Consider the following 20,826-nt stretch of genomic DNA (forward strand, 5'->3'; position numbering starts at 1 on the left):
GAGCGAGTGGTTGATGATGCTCCACTGATCATTGATGCAAAGTCATGCAGTCACCCGTTAACCATTTTCAGGTCATTCCAGCCAGTTGGAGTAAAACATTGTTTTATCCAGTTCTTAAAACCTCCCTGGTGTGCATGATGCAAGTGATGTGTGTAAAAGAGTCAATCATCAGTTTGATACAACGTTTATGGAAATTAAATGAGATATTTAATAGGGCGGCTGTAGCTCAGGAGGTAGAGCGGGTCGTCCACGAATCGCTTTGGATAAAAGAGGTCGGTGGTTCGATTCCCGGCTCCTCCAGTCTGCATGTCGAAGTGTCCTTGGGCAAGACACTGAACCCCAAATTGCTCCCGTTGGTGTGCCAGCGGTAACCTGCCGCCATCGGTGTATGAATGGGTGAATGTACCTACTGACTGTAAAGTGCTTTGGATAAAAGCGCTATATAAATGCAGGCCATTTACCATTTACCATATAGAGGCTCAGGCTGCAATGTATAAATTAAATGACTTATCAAGCCGAAATAGGAAAACAATGTTGGTTAGGTTTATCCAGAGAAAACAAAGTCAAAGTTAGTTAGTTGTGAGACAAGATGATAAAGGTCCAAAGTATGATAAGTAAATAAATAAACAAATAAACACAGAAATAAACAAACACATTAATAATACTAATATTAGTGCATGGAGTAATTTCACACAAGATTCAATCAGAATTTAGTGGCAAGTTGTTTATTTGGATTTTGTCTATGTAAGAACTTAATAATAACACCTTGAATTATGTGCAAGGAAAAAGGACTGATGTGAAAAGTGAGAATGATTGAGGTAATTAGGGAACATTATTTTCTTTCTGACGATAATGTGAGAATAGTATTTACTTACAAAGGCATTTTCAACCACAAATAGAAGCACTTTCAAGCACAAGCAAGGTGGAAGCACTTATCAATTTATCTGATGTCTGATGGGAAACTCTGTTATCCACATAACACACAATAAGCAATGCTTTGAATTGTAGAGTGAAAATAGTCTATATTTCCCATTGTATTGTGACATAAATTGTTTGATAATGTAGGCCAAAAGGTTTCATATTTTGCTTGGCCTGTTGTTGCAGGATATTTAAGTGGTACCTAAGATGATACTTAATCCATTAAAAAGACATTCTAGTGCAGGTTAAAATAATATTGCTTTGGAATTAATTTCTCATGAGCGCCAATGAAATACAAGCAATTTCTTTAAGTCAATGCATTTTATTGAATAAATCGATGCAAAATACAGCAAACCTAATAGCTTTAACAATATTTCTATATGATTTCTAATGTCAACCTTGTAATGCCCAAACAGCACAAGCAAGAATTAAAGAAGCAGATTTGAAATGGTAATTATGGCAGCTACTATTCACTGCCGCAGTCCGACTTCTTGATGGTTTTCTCGGAAGCGTTGGAGCCCACAGACACTTTACATGTGTAGACCTTCTCCTTGTTCCAGTCTGATGTCTGGATGGACAGATAGCTGCTGATTTGGAAGGTCTGGCCTGATGGTTGCTGAACAGCGGTGCTGGTAGAGACCCCACTGCTCACCTGACTCCCATCAGCCATCCAGGTAACATCTGCTAAACTCAAAGACAGACTGGACAGGCTGACCAGACAGACCAGAGAGGCTCTGTTGGCCTGGAGCTCATCAGTGGATGGAGGGAAGATTGTCAAGACAGTAGGAGTGAGGGTGGAGTCTGCAGGAGATGGAGACATTCACCCAAACAATCAACACAGTCAGGAATGTATGGAAAATACCATGATAATCTACAGCAGTGGTTCTCAAGTGGTCTAGCCCCACGGCCCACATTTTAAAGTTTAAACTGGTGATGGACATGCCATTGTTTCCTTTTGACAAAATGTTTGCCTATTTTGGAGCATTAGGCTATTTAGCCCCTTCCTGATGAGCTAGGATGAGATGGTACCAATGGATTTCTTAGCTCTGTTTCAGAGGATACCATGCAGTATCTTCTCTCTGGCTTCTCTCGGACACCAGCGACCTTAAGGAGTAGAACCTTTTTTTTCATCCACACATCCGCGACCCACTCAAAACGGCCGCAGGACCCAGTTTTGGGTCACGATCCACCAGTTGAGAACTATTGATCTACAGTATTGTAATAAATTGTGATCACAATTTGAAATAATCTCTTTGAAGAACTAAACCAGTCCAGTTTGCCACCAAGTGTGCAAAAAGAAATCATCAGCAGAACTCATTTTCAAAATGTTTTCAATCTATTTGGGAACTAAATCATTTCCATTTCATTACTCAGTTCACTTCAGCTCTGAAATTCAGATGATTCATTTTGTAAAACTGTTTCAATTTGCAAACCAAGATATGAACTTAATTATTGTTCTTTATAAAACACCATAATTATTTTCCATTTATTATGATGTTATCATTCATTGTGTAAAAGTACAATATATCAAACAATGCATATTCACCATTGAAGAAAACATACTTTCGTACACGTCAACATAGTGATTAGGCTACTTTGCCTTTCTTGAAAGAGGTTATAATTCGTTCAGAATTATAAGTGTAACTTTTTATTTTACCAAATTAAACTAATTACTATTTAATTCCTTGTGTTAATTACTTGTGACAAAATATTGAATCTTGCAAAATTTGAATTTTGTGTGTATGATGAAGTAACAATCTTGAATTCCACTACAATAAAATAATTGTAGAAAACTATAGAAAACATTTCAGATATTGTGAGTGTGACCCTGACCATGACATACCTGCTTGATATCAAAGCAGATGTAAAAGCTTAAAGTGTCATTGAATGCGAGATTAAAATATTACAAATCATTAACACATGACTTCATTAGGCTGTCTTCTACTAACACACTAAAGAAATAACAGAAGTATCATGTATTATGAGCAGTTAAACAGTACTCACCTGTCACAATCAGCTTGGTGCCCTGTCCGAATACCACAGTGATTCAGTTTGCACACATGGCCGTACAAAAACCTCCAGACTCTCACTAATGAGGCGAGTGGAACTGAAACTCCCTCTTCAGAAACAATCTAACTTCCACTGTCAACATCTCGTTCGCTTCATGAGCCCATATTTCCAAAGCCTCGCTGGACTTCAACATTGACTTTGAAATCTCTGCTGCATCATTTTGTTTTCCTGGGAATGTTAAAGTCCAGATATTATCATTGGAATCATAGTGATGATGGTGATGATGCTGTCCTTGATAAGAGTCTAGTTCATTCACACAATCCAGCAGTTTCTTCCAGATGTTGATGGGAATATTCCATATGTCTTTACTCATAGAGGCTTTTGTTCAACATCCTGTCTTGTTTTGTTCCAGGTTTGCTGTTTCGGCTTTGTTTGATGTGGCGCAACATCCATCAAAGCTGCAGAGAGGTTTTTGTCATGGTGTGACTCACTGTGATACAGCTGCATTAGCAGAATTAGAGGTATCCCATGTCTGACAGAAATACTCAGCAGAGTCTCCTGCCTCTGCTTGCTTAATGATGAACTGGTAATCTATAGTTGATGAGGATTTAGAGTTGAATCGACTGGAGGAGAATCCTGTTCCAAAGAAAGGCGACTTGTGACTATGGTAAAATTTCACAACATACTGAGGAACCCCACCAGGAACCTGTTTGTACCAACTGACGAAGTGTCCATCATCTCTCTCAATGTTGCAGCTCATAATGACCTCTTGACTTGGAGAAACTGCCTGGACAGCAGGCGTCTGGGTCAGCACTTTCACTCCTTCAACATCTGTCAACAAACATACACAGAAACATATGTGTGAAAGGTTTACAGATGAATCTATAGCCTGGAAAAGGAATAAGAAGTAATAACTTACATGTTAGAGCAGTGATGATGGTGCAGAGGGTCCCCAGCATGTTGTCTATAGTGTGTGGTGTAGACCTCTGCAGCTGAGAGATGAGCAGCACCAGAGTGAGGAGAGGAGACACTGAAGAAGAAGCTTATAAGGAGGAGAGGAGAATGGGAGGGGGAGGGGTTTCAACACTGAACAGTTTTCCATTGATAAATTAAATAGATGATGTATTTGATTTCACATCATAACATCAAGTAATTCCAAAACTTCTCTTCATGAGAATTCAGAGCTATTCAGGCTCATATTATAATGGTCCCTTCAAGTTGTCTAATAAACACTAATGTTCTATGATAGCAGGGCAGCGAATAATTCTATATTGATCCCAAATAATAATAATAATAATTATTATTATTATTATTATTATTATTATTATTATTATTATTATTATTATTATTATTATTATTATTAATATTATTATCATCATTATTATTATCAATTGATGAGAAGTCTGTTATGAATTGCGCAATCTAGATAACCTATGTTTTCTACGTGAGTGACTGCAGCATTTTCATGAGCTTATATTGTTGAACATGGGACTTGAGGGGAAACCTTTGATTTGGTTATTAAGTGTTGATCCATGAGATTCTCATGTTTTTGATTAAGTGTTGATCCATGAGATTCTCATGTTTTTGATTAAGTGTTGATCCATGAGATTCTCATGTTTCTGGAGAAATCTTTGAGGACGTCTTTGTTTTTTGCTGTGGTGTTGCTGCACTGCACTTCCCACAGAACACTGCAATCAAACAATGTCGCCAGTAACCTGAAGTCTTTTTCCTTCAAGTTTCTGTTGATGAAGATTGGATTTCTCTATTGTTCTTCATATCTCTTCAGCCATGTGACTATTGCTGCTCATGCAAACTACTGGTTGATTTTACTCTGTTTATGAGTTTCTGTTGATTAACTGTTTATGAGTTTCTAATGATTAACTGCTGTACGGTGCTGGAAGTGTAAAATGACATCAGACACCAGAGGATTTCTCCCAAGAAAGAAAGAGCGACCTGACACCAAGAGTTCAGAACAACAAATGAAAAGGTTTCATGAAGAGGCTGAATCACTTTTGTGTTGTATTAATCAGTCAAAGGGATGAACAAAGCAAGTATTTATTTTTCATGAAAATGTCACAGAATATGATGATACATTACTGTTTTTAATGTATTTATTTATGTGTGAGAATCCATTGTGGAGGTTTAATGGTTTGTAATGATTGATCTATAATTCTACATGTGATGATGTTACAGAGGGGATTGGTTTGAATGGCTTCAGTCTCAGTCAAGATGTGTCAGAGCCCAAAAAGCAGAAGTATCTAGTGAGGAGGTTTTTGTCATGGTGTAAATCACTGTGATACGTCCTCATTAACAGAGCCGCCGTCCCATGTTTCACAGTAATAGACTGCTGAGTCTCCCTCCTCCACAGTGTTGATCATCAAACGATAATCTGATTTTGACTGATGATTAGATGTGAATTTGGGAGAGGAGAAACCAGAGCCATAGCTTACAGAGCTCCAGCCATGGTAAAACTTCAGTACATACTGAGGAACTCCTCCTGGAACCTGTTTATACCAGACAGCCTGACGATTAGTAACAGTCCCCAGGTTACAGTCCATGGTGGCTGTCTCTCCTCTCCTCAGCGTCACAACAGGAGGCTTCTGTGTCACCACCGTCACACCACTCACACCTGAGAAACAACAAGATGACATGGAGTCAAGAGAAACACACAGGCTGATGAATCCAACATGAGCTGAAAGCTGCAGTAAGTCAGCCTCCTTACATGTTAGAGCAGTGATGAGAGTGCAGAGGATCCCCAGCATGTTGTCTATAGTGTCGTGTAGACCTGCTTACTGTCCAGCTGAGAGATGAGCAGCACACTGGAGTGACGAGAGGAGACACTGAAGAAGAAGCTTATAAGGAGGAGAGAAGAAGGGGAGGGGGAGGGATTTCAACACTGAACAGTTCTCATTAATAAAGTAACTACATAATGTATTTGATTTCACATGATAACATCTAGTCATTCCTTAACCTCTCGTCTTCACGAGAATTCATAGCTCTTCAGGCTCATATTGTAATCGTACCTTTAGGTTGTACATGTCTAATAAACACTAATCTTCTAAGATAGCAGGGCAGAGAAAAATGCTATTGATATCTATTGCTATTATTATTATTATTATTATTATTATTATTATTATTATTATTATTATTATTATTATTATTATTATTATCATCATTATTATTATCACTTGATGAGAAGTCTGTTATGAATCGCGGAATCTAGATGACCTATGTTTTCTAGGTGAGTGACTGCAGCATTTTCATGAGCTTATTGTTGAACATGGGACTTGAGGGGAAACCTTTGATTTGGTTATTAAGTGTTGATCCATGAGATTCTCATGTTTTTGGAGAAATCTTTGAGCACCTCTTTGTTTATTGCTGTGGTGTTGCTGCACTGCACTTACCACAGAACACTGCAATCACACAATGTCACCAGTAACCTGAAGTCTTTTTCCTTCAAGTTTCTGTTGATGAAGATTGGATTTCTCTATTGTTCTTCATATCTCTTCAGCCATGTGACTATTGCTGCTCATGCAAACTACTGGTTGATTTTACTCTGTTTATGAGTTTCTGTTGATCAACTGTTTATGCGTTTCAACTTTCTGTTGATTAACTGTTTATGAGTTTCTGTTGATTAACTGTTGTACGGTGCTGGAAGTGTAAAATGACATCAGACACCAGAGGATTTCTCCCAAGAAAGAAAGAGCGACCTGACACCAAGAGTTCAGAATAACAAATGAAAAGGTATCATGAAGAGGCTGAATCACTTTTGTGTTAATCAGTCAAAGGGATGAACAAAGCAAGTATTTATTTTTTATGAAAGTGTCACAGAATATGATGATACATTACTGTTTTTAATGTATTTATTTATGTGTGAGAATCCATTGTGGAGGTAATGGTTTGTAACAATTGATCTATAATTCTACATGTGAGGATGTTAAAGAGGGAATTGGTTTGAATGGCCTCAGTCTCAGTCAAGATGTGTCAGACTCCAAAAAGCAGAAGTATCTAGTGAGGAGGTTTTTGTCATGGTGTAAATCACTGTGATACGTGCTCATTAACAGAGGTGTCCCATGTTTTACAGTAATAGACTGCTGAGTCTCCCTCCTCCACAGTGTTGATCATCAAACGATAATCTGTTACAGACTGATGATTAGATGTGAATTTGGGAGAAGAGAAGCCAGAGCCATAATATACAGTGCTGCCCCAGCTCTGATGAACCCTCAGTACATACTGAGGAACTCCTCCTGGAACCTGTTTATACCAGTAAGCCGGGTGATTAGTAACAGTCCCCAGGTTACAGTCCAAGGTGGCTGTTTCTCCTCTCCTCAGCGTCACAACAGGAGGCTTCTGTGTCACCACCGTCACACCACTCACACCTGAGAAACAACAAGATGACATGGAGTCAACGAGAAACACACAGGCTGATGAATCCAACATGAGCTGAAAGCTGCAGTAAGTCAGTCTCCTTACATGTTAGAGCCGTGATGAGAGTGCAGAGGATCCCCAGCATGTTGTCTATAGTGTGTGGTGTAGACCTGCTTACTGTCCAGCTGAGAGATGAGCAGCACTGGAGTGACGAGAGGAGACACTGTACAACTGACTTATAGGGACAGAGGAGAGGAAAGGGGAGGGTCTTAGCCAAGAAACTTTAGAAAAAGTCACTGTACTGTACGTACTGTATATACAGTGATGGTATATTACTGGTGAAATATGATCAGCTGACAACTATAGAAAAAAAATCTAAGTTTTGGTGGCAGTTGCCTAGAGGTTAGAGAAGCAGGGCTGTGATTGGTCAGTAGATCACATCTCAGACACGTTTGGAAAATGTGGTTTAGGAAAGTGAATGATTCCTCAGCAATTACTGTTGAGGAGCCATCGAGCAAAGCATTGAAGCACCAGTGGAGCTGCTCACTGGCCAACAGAAGGAGACTGGCTGTACTGGGAAGCTCCCAGCTGAGGCTGTGAAGCACGGTGTTGCTGGATATATTGATAAATAAATAAAAACATACAGATTTAAAGGTAAATATTTTATTTGTATTGATGCTTCTCTGATGTTAAAACATTGATGACAGAGCAGAGTGTCCAGGATGTTGTCATTGAACATGATCTGGAGAAGGATCGGTGGAAGAAGGATGAAGGTGTTGAGGGTTACTGACAATTTGATCTGATTTAATATTCCTAAGTCAACAGGAAGGCTTCAAGCTCCATGTACAAGGTTTGTTTGTCTTTTCAATTCATAGTCGCATAGGAGAATGCACATGTTTGATTGATTCTCCTCAAAGTCACTGACATTTCTGACATATTTAGTTGATGTCTTTTCAAACAGTAGAACCTGAATTAGAAAGTATAAGAGAGGATGGGCAGATAGAGATGTAATGTGCTGTGCTTTGCAACAGGTATTACTGTAAGGCTATGAAAACAATAATGCTGCTTGTCAATACGTTTTATCTGCCTATATGGTTTGAATGCATATATTGTATTTGTTGATCCCAACAGTTTCGCTAATGTTGTGTATCACTGTGATCCTCCAATTCCCAGAATTCCATGTATTACAATATTAGTCAGTTGAATATCTCATATCAGTTTGATTTGGACTGAAAACTAAATGTTTATTATGAGAGGTAACATGTTAGCGAAAACTGAAGAATAACCATAATGCTACCAACTCCAAGCGCATTGAGGGACTCCATCTGAACCTGTTTATATCGCAGCAAACTCCTTCAGGAGTTAAATTCCAAACACAACAGACACATGGTCAGTTGTTCAGGTAGTGTGTTCATATTGCAGAGGCCTTTGGTTAAGAAACGGCTTCAGCTTCAGTTAACTTCTGTGAAAGGATCAGAAATAAAAGCAGAAGTGAACGCATTTCATGAGGAGGTTTTTGTCATGGTGTAAATCACTGTGATACGTACTCATTAACAGAGGTGTCCCATGTGTTACAGTAATAGACTGCTGAGTCTCCCTCCTCCACAGTGTTGATCATCAAACGATAATCTGTTACAGACTGATGATTAGATGTGAATTTGGGAGAAGAGAAACCAGAGCCATAATATACAGTGCTGCCCCAGCTCTGATGAACGCTCAGTACATACTGAGGAACTCCTCCTGGAACCTGTTTATACCAGCGAGCTGCACTATTAGTAACAGTCCCCAGGTTACAGTCCATGGTGGCTGTCTCTCCTCTCCTCAGCGTCACAACAGGAGGCTTCTGTGTCACCACCGTCACACCACTCACACCTGAGAAACAACAAGATGACATGGAGTCAAGAGAAACACACAGGCTGATGAATCCAACATGAGCTGAAAGCTGCAGTAAGTCAGCCTCCTTACATGTTAGAGCAGTGATGAGAGTGCAGAGGATCCCCAGCATGTTGTCTATAGTGTGTGGTGTAGACCTGCTTACTGTCCAGCTGAGAGATGAGCAGCACTGGAGTGACGAGAGGAGACACTGAAGAAGAAGCTTATAAGGAGGAGAGAAGAAGGGGAGGGGGAAGGGTTTCAACACTGAACAGTTCTCATTAATAAATTAACTACATAATGTATTTGATTTCACATGACAACATCTAGTCATTCCCAAACCTCTCGTCTTCACGAGAGTTCATAGCTCTTCAGGCTCATATTAATCGTACCTTTAGGTTGTACATGTCTAATAAACACTAATCTTCTATGATAGCAGGGCAGAGAAAAATGCTATTGATATCTAAAATTATTATTTTATTATTAGTATTATTATTATTATTATTATTATTAGTATTAGTATTAGTATTAGTAGTAGTAGTAGTAGTAGTAGTAGTAGTAGTAGTATTATTATCATTATTATTATTATTATTATTATCATCATTATTATTATCAATTGATGAGAAGTCTGTTAGGAATTGTGCAATCTAGATAACCTATGTTTTCTACGTGAGTGACTGCAGCATTTTCATGAGCTTATTGTTGAACATGGGACTTGAGGGGAAACCTTTGATTTGCTTATTAAGTGTTGATCCATGAGATTCTCATGTTTTTGATTAAGTGTTGATCCATGAGATTCTCATGTTTCTGGAGAAATCTTTGAGGACATCTTTGTTTATTGCTGTGGTGTTGCTGCACTGCACTTCCCACAGAACACTGCAATCAAACAATGTCACCAGTAGCCTGACGTCTTTTTCCTTCAAGTTTCTGTTGATGAAGATTGGATTTCTCTATTGTTCTTCATATCTCTTCAGCCATGTGACTATTGCTGCTCATGCAAACTACTGGTTGATTTTACTCTGTTTATGAGTTTATGTTGATTAACTGTTTATGAGTTTCTGTTGATTAGCTGTTTATGAGTTTTTGTTGATTAACTGTTTATGAGTTTCTGTTGATTAACTGTTGTACGGTGCTGGAAGTGTAAAATGACCTCAGACACCAGAGGATTTCTCCGAAGAAAGAAAGAGCGACCTGACACCAAGAGTTCAGAATAACAAATGAAAAGGTATCATGAAGAGGCTGAATCACTTTTGTGTTAATCAGTCAAAGGGATGAACAAAGCAAGTATTTATTTTTTATGAAAGTGTCACAGAATATGATGATACATTACTGTTTTTAATGTATTTATTTATGTGTGAGAATCCATTGTGGAGGTAATGGTTTGTAACAATTGATCTATAATTCTACATGTGAGGATGTTAAAGAGGGAATTGGTTTGAATGGCCTCAGTCTCAGTCAAGATGTGTCAGACTCCAAAAAGCAGAAGTATCTAGTGAGGAGGTTTTTGTCATGGTGTAAATCACTGTGATACGTGCTCATTAACAGAGGTGTCCCATGTTTTACAGTAATAGACTGCTGAGTCTCCCTCCTCCACAGTGTTGATCATCAAACGATAATCTGTTACAGACTGATGATTAGATGTGAATTTGGGAGAAGAGAAGCCAGAGCCATAATATACAGTGCTGCCCCAGCTCTGATGAACCCTCAGTACATACTGAGGAACTCCTCCTGGAACCTGTTTATACCAGTAAGCCGGGTGATTAGTAACAGTCCCCAGGTTACAGTCCATGGTGGCTGTCTCTCCTCTCCTCAGCGTCACAACAGGAGGCTTCTGTGTCACCACCGTCACACCACTCACACCTGAGAAACAACAAGATGACATGGAGTCAAGAGAAACACACAGGCTGATGAATCCAACATGAGCTGAAAGCTGCAGTAAGTCAGCCTCCTTACATGTTAGAGCAGTGATGAGAGTGCAGAGGATCCCCAGCATGTTGTCTATAGTGTGTGGTGTAGACCTGCTTACTGTCCAGCTGAGAGATGAGCAGCACTGGAGTGACGAGAGGAGACACTGTACAACTGACTTATAGGGACAGAGGAGAGGAAAGGGGAGGGTCTTAGCCAAGAAACTTTAGAAAAAGTCACTGTACTGTACGTACTGTATATACAGTGATGGTATATTACTGGTGAAATATGATCAGCTGACAACTATAGAAAAAAAATCTAAGTTTTGGTGGCAGTTGCCTAGAGGTTAGAGAAGCAGGGCTGTGATTGGTCAGTAGATCACATCTCAGACACGTTTGGAAAATGTGGTTTAGGAAAGTGAATGATTCCTCAGCAATTACTGTTGAGGAGCCATCGAGCAAAGCATTGAAGCACCAGTGGAGCTGCTCACTGGCCAACAGAAGGAGACTGGCTGTACTGGGAAGCTCCCAGCTGTGCTGTGAAGCACGGTGTTGCTGGATGAATTGATAAATAAATAAAAACATACAAATTTAAAGGTAAATATTTTAATTGTATTGATGCTTCTCTGATGTTAAAACATTGATGACAGAGCAGAGTGTCCAGCATGTTGTCATTGAACATGATCTGGAGAAGGATCGGTGGAAGAAGGATGAAGGTGTTGAGGGTTACTGACAATTTGATCTGATTTAATATTCCTAAGTCAACAGGGAGGCTTCAACTTCAAGTCATTGATGATTCTCCTCAAAGTCACTAACATTTCTGACATATTTAGTTGATGTATTTTCAAACAGTACAACCTGAATTAGAAAGTATAAGAGAGGATGGGCAGATAGAGATGTAATGGGCTGTGCTTTGCAACAGGTATTACTGTAAGGCTATGAAAACAATAATGCTGCTTGTCAATACGTTTTATCTGCCTATATGGTTTGAATGCATAATATTCTATTTGTTGATCCCAACAGTTTCGCTAATGTTGTGTATCACTGTGATCCTCCAATTCCCGGAATTCCATGTATTACAATATTAGTCAGTTGAATATCTCATATCAGTTTGATTTGGACTGAAAACTAAATGTTTATTATGAGAGGTAACATGTTAATGAAAACTGAAGAATAACCATAATGCTACCAACTCCAAGCACATTGAGGGACTCCACCTGAACCTGTTTACACCAACAACCTCCTTCAGGAGTTAACTTCCAAACACGACAGACACATGGTCAGTTGTTCAGGTAGTGTGTTCATATTGCAGAGGGCTTTGGGTAAGAAACGGCTTCAGCTTCAGTTAACTTCTGTGAAAGGATCAGAAAGCAGAAGTGAGCGCATTTCGTGAGGAGGTTTTTGTCATGGTGTAAATCACTGTGATACGTACTCATTAACAGAGGTGTCCCGTGTGTTACAGTAATAGACTGCTGAGTCTCCCTCCTCCACAGTGTTGATCATCAAACGATAATCTGTTTGAGACTGATGATTAGATGTGAATTTGGGAGAGGAGAAACCAGAGCCATAGCTTACAGAGCTCTCACCATGGTAAAACCTCAGTACATACTGAGGAACTCCTCCTGGAACCTGTTTATACCACCGAGCATAATTATTAGTAACAGTCCCCAGGTTACAGTCCATGGTGGCTGTCTCTCCTCTCCTCAGCGTCACAACAGGAGGCTTCTGTGTCACCACCGTCACACCACTCACACCTGAGAAACAACAAGATGACATGGAGTCAAGAGAAACACACAGGCTGATGAATCCAACATGAGCTGAAAGCTGCAGTAAGTCATCCTCCTTACATGTTAGAGCAGTGATGAGAGTGCAGAGGATCCCCAGCATGTTGTCTATAGTGTGTGGTGTAGACCTGCTTACTGTCCAGCTGAGAGATGAGCAGCACACTGGAGTGACGAGAGGAGACACTGAAGAAGAAGCTTATAAGGAGGAGAGAAGAAGGGGAGGGGGAAGGGTTTCAACACTGAACAGTTCTCATTAATAAAGTAACTACATAATGTATTTGATTTCACATGACAACATCTAGTCATTCCCAAACCTCTCATCTTCACGAGAGTTCATAGCTCTTCAGGCTCATATTAATCGTACCTTTAGGTTGTACATGTCTAATAAACACTAATCTTCTATGATAGCAGGGCAGAGAAAAATGCTATTGATATCTAAAATTATTATTTTATTATTATTATTATTATTATTATTATTAGTATTAGTATCAGTATTAGTAGTAGTAGTAGTAGTAGTAGTAGTATTATTATCATTATTATTATTATTATTATTATTATCATCATTATTATTATCAATTGATGAGAAGTCTGTTATGAATTGCGCAATCTAGATAACCTATGTTTTCTAGGTGAGTGACTGCAGCATTTTCATGAGCTTATATTGTTGAACATGGGACTTGAGGGGAAACCTTTGATTTGGTTATTAAGTGTTGATCCATGAGATTCTCATGTTTTTGATTAAGTGTTGATCCATGAGATTCTCATGTTTTTGGAGAAATCTTTGTGGACCTCTTTGTTTATTGCTGTGGTGTTGCTGCACTGCACTTCCCACAGAACACTGCAATCAAACAATGTCACCAGTAACCTGAAGTCTTTTTCCTTCAAGTTTCTGTTGATGAAGATTGGATTTCTCTATTGTTCTTCATATCTCTTCAGCCATGTGACTATTGCTGCTTATGCAAACTACTGGTTGATTTGACTCTGTTTATGAGTTTCTGTTGATCAACTGTTTATGCGTTTCAACTTTCTGTTGATTAACTGTTTATGAGTTTCTGTTGATTAACTGTTGTACGGTGCTGGAAGTGTAAAATGACATCAGACACCAGAGGATTTCTCCCAAGAAAGAAAGACCGACCTGACACCAAGAGTTCAGAACAACAAATGAAAAGGTTTCATGAAGAGGCTGAATCACTTTTGTGTTGTATTAACCAGTCAAAGGGATGAACAAAGCAAGTATTTATTTTTTATGAAAATGTCACAGAATATGATGATACATTACTGTTTTTAATGTATTTATTTATGTGTGAGAATCCATTGTGGAGGTTTAATGGTTTGTAACAATTGATCTATAATTCTACATGTGATGATGTTACAGAGGGGATTGGTTTGAATGGCTTCAGTCTCAGTCAAGATGTGTCAGACCCCAAAAAGCAGAAGTATCTAGTGAGGAGGTTTTTGTCATGGTGTAAATCACTGTGATACGTACTCAGAGCTGTCCCATGTGTTACAGTAATAGACTGCTGAGTCTCCCTCCTCCACAGTGTTGATCATCAAACGATAATCTGTTTGAGACTGATGATTACATGTGAATTTGGGAGAAGAGAAACCAGAGCCATAATATACAGTGCTGCCGTAGCTACGATGAAACCTCAGTACATACTGAGGAACTCCTCCTGGAACCTGTTTATACCAGCGAGCATCACTAGTAGTAACAGTCCCCAGGTTACAGTCCATGGTGGCTGTCTCTCCTCTCCTCAGCGTCACAACAGGAGGCTTCTGTGTCACCACCGTCACACCACTCACACCTGAGAAGAAACAAGAAGATGACATGGAGTCAAGAGAAACACACAGGCTGATGAATCCAACATGAGCTGCAAGCTGCAGTAAGTCAGCCTCCTTACATGTTAGAGCAGTGATGAGAGCACAGAGGATGCCCAACATGGCGTCAGTGTGGGCTGAGAACGGCCTTGTATCGTGGAAAGTTGCCTGACTGCTGAGAGGTTTGGAGTGTGAGGAGAAGAGATGCTGAAGGAGCAATTTATAATCACTGAAGGAGGGAGGAGGAGTTTTGTCACCTTATCATAGACAATCTTGATGATTTAACATTTACAAAAACAGAAAATCTGAAATCTCTATAGTGACCTCATCAAAATAGAAATCAGTCATAGCATTACCCAAATGTGTAATGTTCATTTGCCAAATTTGAGGTATAAAGGTAGGTAACAAATATATATAATATATATAAATAACATATATAACATATATAACATATATAATATATATATAAATAACAAAATTCAGGAAATGTACATCCAAAACCTAATTCTCTCCTCTTCTATGCTACATTTTATAAATACATAGAACACCTGACACTGTTTAAATGGCATGCTCCGTTTCTTGCTATCATTTTAAAAGTATTCCCCGAAGTAATCCCATATTTTGTCAAGTATTCCTAACCAGCATGCATTTCCTTAGGTAACATAATTGAATAGATTGCATTGTGCTGTATTTCTTTGTGTCATCCTCTTACAAGTGTCTCATTACTTCACAGCCCTGCACAGTGTGAGACATTCTCAGTGAGTCTCTCATCTTAAAGAATCAGTTGATGTCGTCATCATGTTCTCTTCTTCTGACACAAGTTATCAGGACTGTGGTTATGACACATTATAAAAGAAGACAGTTGGTAAATTGTTGGTGCTTTCAGTCAGTTTGAGCAGTCCAGCTGTTGTTGGAGCCTTTGGCACCTCATGACTCAGCCCCCTCCACACTGTGACAGGTGGACTGCAGCGCCTCTAGAGGCAGCTTACGTGTCAGCATAACACATCTGATACTCATCAATTGTCTAGTGCTGGAAACAAGCTTTACATGGCTTTGTACAGTGCAATGCGGATTTGTGTTATTGGTATGGTATCAATGCTATCTATGCTTCAAATAAGCTAATATAAATAATAGCAAAAAAAAAACAATAAAAGTTCAGTGTGTCAGCCAGTTGCAAGTCACTCATATATGAGAGCTGAGACTCAACCTCGTAATTTGCATGGAGCTATAAATAAGGAGAAGAGGCCAGCAGGTGCATCCTGAGAAGGCAGAGAAGTGATACTTCACTGACTGGGGACGCAAAGTCGTCTGCAGTTGCTGCTCGTTTTGGATGACTTTGACTTTTTTTTTTTTTTTTTTTTTTTACCAATTGACTTCCAACCAGTTTGTACTATCTGTGCATGTGTCAATTTATCTCTATTGTCATACTGTGATACGGATAGTGACATACTGGATAATGTGTTCACATTTAATGATAACTGTTGTATAATTGTAGCAATCGGATAAATGTTAACTCATTGAGTAAAGTGTATTCTGTTGTGGGTTTAAATATTTGGTTTGGAGTATCAGTGAAATACAGATGTTTATTTTTAAATCACAATGCATTTTATCGAATATCTAAACAAAATGCAGCTTTTGCAAAGCTAAAACAATTCTCCCATCTAGTATACAGCAACTGTAACATTTGTTACAGTCTTGAAAAAATAATTGTGATGTCTAAAAACATTGTAATGCCCAAACAGCACAAGCAAGAAGTAAAGATTTGAAACGATAATTCTGGCAGCCTATTTTTCAGTGCGGCAGTCTGACTTCTTGATGGTTTTCTCTGAAGACACTTTACACGTGTAGACATTCTCCTTGTTCCAGACTGACATCTGGATGGACAGATAGCTGCTGATTTGGAAAGTCGGGCCTTGCTGAACAGCAGTGCTGGTAGAGACCCCAATGCTCACTGGACTCCCATCAGCACAGCTGCAGTCCAGGTAACATCTGCTGAACCCAAAGAGGGACTGGGCAGGCTGGCCAGACAGACAGACCAGAGAGGCTCTGCTGGACTGGAGCTCATCACTGGATGGAGGGAAGATTGTCAAGAGGAAGAAGGGGAGTGTGGAGCCTGCAGGAGGGGAGACATTCTCCAAAGCAATCAACACAGTCAAGCATTCACTATGGAAAATAGCATGACACTCTATTGTATTTATTATTTTGTGTTCACAGGTTTAAAAGAAAACACTTTCAAGAAGTAAAGCACTTTGCCACCCAAGTGTCCAAACAAGAAATCATCGCCCAAAGCATCACCAGAGTTCTTTTTCAAAATGTTATCAATCTATTTTGCAACTAAATCATTTTCACTTCATTACTCACTTCACTTCAATTCTGAAAATCAGAGGATTCATTTTGTAAAACTATTATCAATTTGCAATCCAATACTGGTGGCGCTCACTATTACAGTCTATATCTGCTTTACCTCTGGCAACCAGCAGAGGGCCTTGCTATAGCAAACTGTGTGTGTGTGTGTGTGTGTGTGTGTGTGTGTGTGTGTGTGTGTGTGTGTGTGTGTGTGTGTGTGTGTGTGTGTGTGTGTGTGTGTGTGTGTGTGTGTGTGTGTGTGTGTGTGTGTGTGTGTGTGTGTGTGTGTGTGTGTGTGTGTGTGTGTGTGTGTGTGTTTGTTTGTTTGTTTGTTTGTTTGTTTGGTTTCCTATAAGACTAAAAATAAATATCCTCATCAGGGAAAAGGGATGGTGACATTTTGCCATTCCCCTCTTTTAAAGGGGTTACGGCTTGAGTTTAAGGTTAAGGTCAGAATGAGGGTTAGGTTTAGGTGAGGGAGTTATGTTTCTCCATAGTGATGATGATCAATGGTTGATGAATAAGGGTAAGGGAATTGAACTACCAGTAGTCAGTGGAATATGTGACCACAAGTAACTTCAGAAAAGGTTTGGAGAGCTTGGAAGTTCAAACAGGTATGATGAAGGTGCGCTTTGGTAGAGGACACAAAAGTTACAAAGAAAAAAGAAGAAAGGTCCAAGGCACTCTTGTGGCAAAAAGCCTTTATTCAGATGTTTTTTTTTACAGTGAAATTCTTAAAAACAGACAAAGCAGCTTGTGCATATTAAAATAGAGCTGTGATACAAGCTGCTCAGCAGCACAACAGCCTTTGTAGCCCCCTCAGTACACAAGATCATTTAAATGCAAACACCTGAGCAGAAAGCCAATGAACTCACAAATGACAAATGCAAAGTATGACCACTAGATGGCTCTACAAAATTTATAGAAAAAGGGAACAAAGCAGGAAAAAATTGTGTACAGATGAGACAGAACACAACAATACAGCGATAAGCACCAGACCAATGTGCATCAGAACAGTTCTGATGCATACTGAACAACTACAAAAAAAATCTCCATTTAGTAAGCTGTGGCCTGCATTTAAAAAGTTTCTAGTGGCAATAATAGTTTCAGTCAAATCACCACCCTGAATCTTCTTTTTGAGGGTTTCTAGACCTGCTTCAACCATATCTGGATTACTGTTGTGTAGGATACATAATAAAACTGCCTAGCTAAAGCAGAATGAAGAAATTGATTTTAATGTTTGTTGGGACGAGTTGGGGAAGCTCACCACTAAGTTTGACAGGGTGGAGGGTTTTGTGGATGACCCCCAGGAAGGCAAGTTCTCTCTGCCTCATCGGCCCATACACAGGATTCCCCCTAGGGTGGGTCTGAGTCCTCCACTGCGGGCACAGATGAGGACTCCAGACAGGGGAATTGCCCCAGGGGCAACCTTGATCACATCAAGGGGCAGGAGAGTGCCGTGGAGACCTTAGAATCTAATGTCTCGTCCTCGGACCAATCTTGACGTATGAATATAGAAAAAGAACTGATATAGGCTATGAATATATTTTTCACAAGAAGATGATAACGTTATATTATTTGATTGATGGGTGTGATGTGAGAATTGTTGAAATAGTAAGGTAGAGAAAAGTGAGAATGGTGTCAGAATATTGCGTAATGATGCATGGTGGAAAATTACTTTCTCAACACCAGTAATAGTTGACTTCAGCCTGGAAAAAAGATTTTGATAGGCTGTTCTATATTTCTGGGGTGGAAGGTGGAAGTGTAGTACATTATCATGTTTGTACAAAGTCACTTTCAACCAGAAGGTGGCAGCATTTCTGAATTTGTTTTGACTCTTCCTGCTGCAGTATAAAGTATTCGGCAGTAGTCTTTATATGGCTGAAAATGTAGTGATTTATCTCCTCAGAGCATTATGGAATAATGTAAAAATGCTGTTTGTGAATGTATACACTTTTTCACACTTAGTATTGCAATGTAATTGATTGGTAATTTGGTGATAATGTATTGCCCCATTCACTGATTAAAAAGAGCTTTGTGTTTTTACATGCATGCATATGGACAAAATACCAATATTTTTGGAAAGCACCCTTTATTTGTTTGATTGTTTTACAATGCTCTTTATTGAATTGTTCTACATAAACTGCACCTAATGACCCAATGAACCAAATGATTGTACCCATTTTCATTTATTCCATGGTTTCTATATATCTAAACGCTGTAGGCTAAGAAGCCATTCTGGACCTATTCTTCAGTGTGACAGTTTGACCTCGTGATGGTTCTCTCTGAAGCGTTGGAGCCCACAGACACTAGACATATATCCTTCTTCCACTCTGTCACAGCAAAAAGAATAAAATCATGAGGAAGTATATTGACAGATGTTTAAATATAATTGTTTATTGGCTGTTTGGGTTTCTCGTCTTTTGTGATAAAGAATAAAGTGATGAGTCATCATGGCTAGTGACAGTCATGTCTGCCCAAAGCCCAGCCACTTGTGAGAACAGAAAATGTACATTTCAATTTGCATATAGGAGTTAAGAGAGGAGGCCAGCAGGTGTTTCCTGAGAGGAAGAGAGGAGCGAGTGGTTGATGATGCTCCACTGATCATTGATGCAAAGTCATGCAGTCACCCGTTAACCATTTTCAGGTCATTCCAGCCAGTTGGAGTAAAACATTGTTTTATCCAGTTCTTAAAACCTCCCTGGTGTGCATGATGCAAGTGATGTGTGTAAAAGAGTCAATCATCAGTTTGATACAACGTTTATGGAAATTAAATGAGATATTTAATGGGGCGGCTGTAGCTCAGGAGGTAGAGCGGGTCGTCCACTAATCGCTTTGGATAAAAGAGGTCGGTGGTTCGATTCCCGGCTCCTCCAGTCTGCATGTCGAAGTGTCCTTGGGCAAGACACTGAACCCCAAATTGCTCCCGTTGGTGTGCCAGCGGTAACCTGCCGCCATCGGTGTATGAATGGGTGAATGTACCTACTGACTGTAAAGTGCTTTGGATAAAAGCGCTATATAAATGCAGGCCATTTACCATTTACCATATAGAGGCTCAGGCTGCAATGTATAAATTAAATGACTTATCAAGCCGAAATAGGAAAACAATGTTGGTTAGGTTTATCCAGAGAAAACAAAGTCAAAGTTAGTGAGACAAGATGATAAAGGTCCAAAGTATGATAAGTAAATAAATAAATAAATAAACACACAAATAAACAAACAAATTAATAATACTAATATTAGTGCATGGAGTAATTTCACACAAGATTCAATCAGAATTTAGTGGCAAGTTGTTTATTTGGATTTTGTCTATGTAAGAACTTAATAATAACACCTTGAATTATGTGCAAGGAAAAAGGACTGATGTGAAAAGTGAGAATGAATGAGGTAATTAGGGAACATTATTTTCTTTCTGACGATAGTGTGAGAATAGTATTTACTTACAAAGGCATTTTCAACCACAAATAGAAGCACTTTCAAGCACAAGCAAGGTGGATGCACTTCTCAATTTATCTGATGTCTGATGGGAAACTCTCTTATCCACATAACACACAATAAGCAATGCTTTGAATTGTAGAGTGAAAATAGTCTATATTTCCCATTGTATTGTGACATAAATTGTTTGATAATGTACAGTAGGCCAAAAAGTTTCATATTTTGCTTGGCCTGTCGTTGCAGGATATTTAAGTGGTACCTAAGATGATACTTAATCCATTAAAAAGACATTCTAGTGCAGGTAAAAATAATATTGCTTTGGAATTAATTTCTCATGAGCGCCAATGAAATACAAGCAATTTCTTTAAGTC

General features: G+C 39.1%; 1 protein-coding gene across 1 annotated transcript; it reads right to left on the reverse strand.

The window, feature by feature from the left end:
• Nucleotides 1-1,311: 1,311 nt before the first annotated feature.
• On the reverse strand, nucleotides 1,312-5,690 carry LOC310788204 (immunoglobulin lambda-1 light chain-like; the record flags this gene model as incomplete). Its single annotated transcript, XM_083649742.1, has 4 exons — nucleotides 1,312-1,719; nucleotides 2,923-2,956; nucleotides 5,229-5,557; nucleotides 5,651-5,690. The coding sequence occupies 4 exons, from the start codon at nucleotides 5,688-5,690 to the stop codon at nucleotides 1,385-1,387; spliced, it is 738 nt and encodes a 245-aa protein (XP_083505868.1). The 3' UTR covers nucleotides 1,312-1,384.
• Nucleotides 5,691-20,826: the final 15,136 nt, after the last annotated feature.

This window comes from Poromitra crassiceps, assembly GCF_964638095.1.
Source record: "Poromitra crassiceps genome assembly, chromosome: 13".
In the NCBI taxonomy this organism is placed as follows: Eukaryota; Metazoa; Chordata; class Actinopteri; order Beryciformes; family Melamphaidae; genus Poromitra; species Poromitra crassiceps.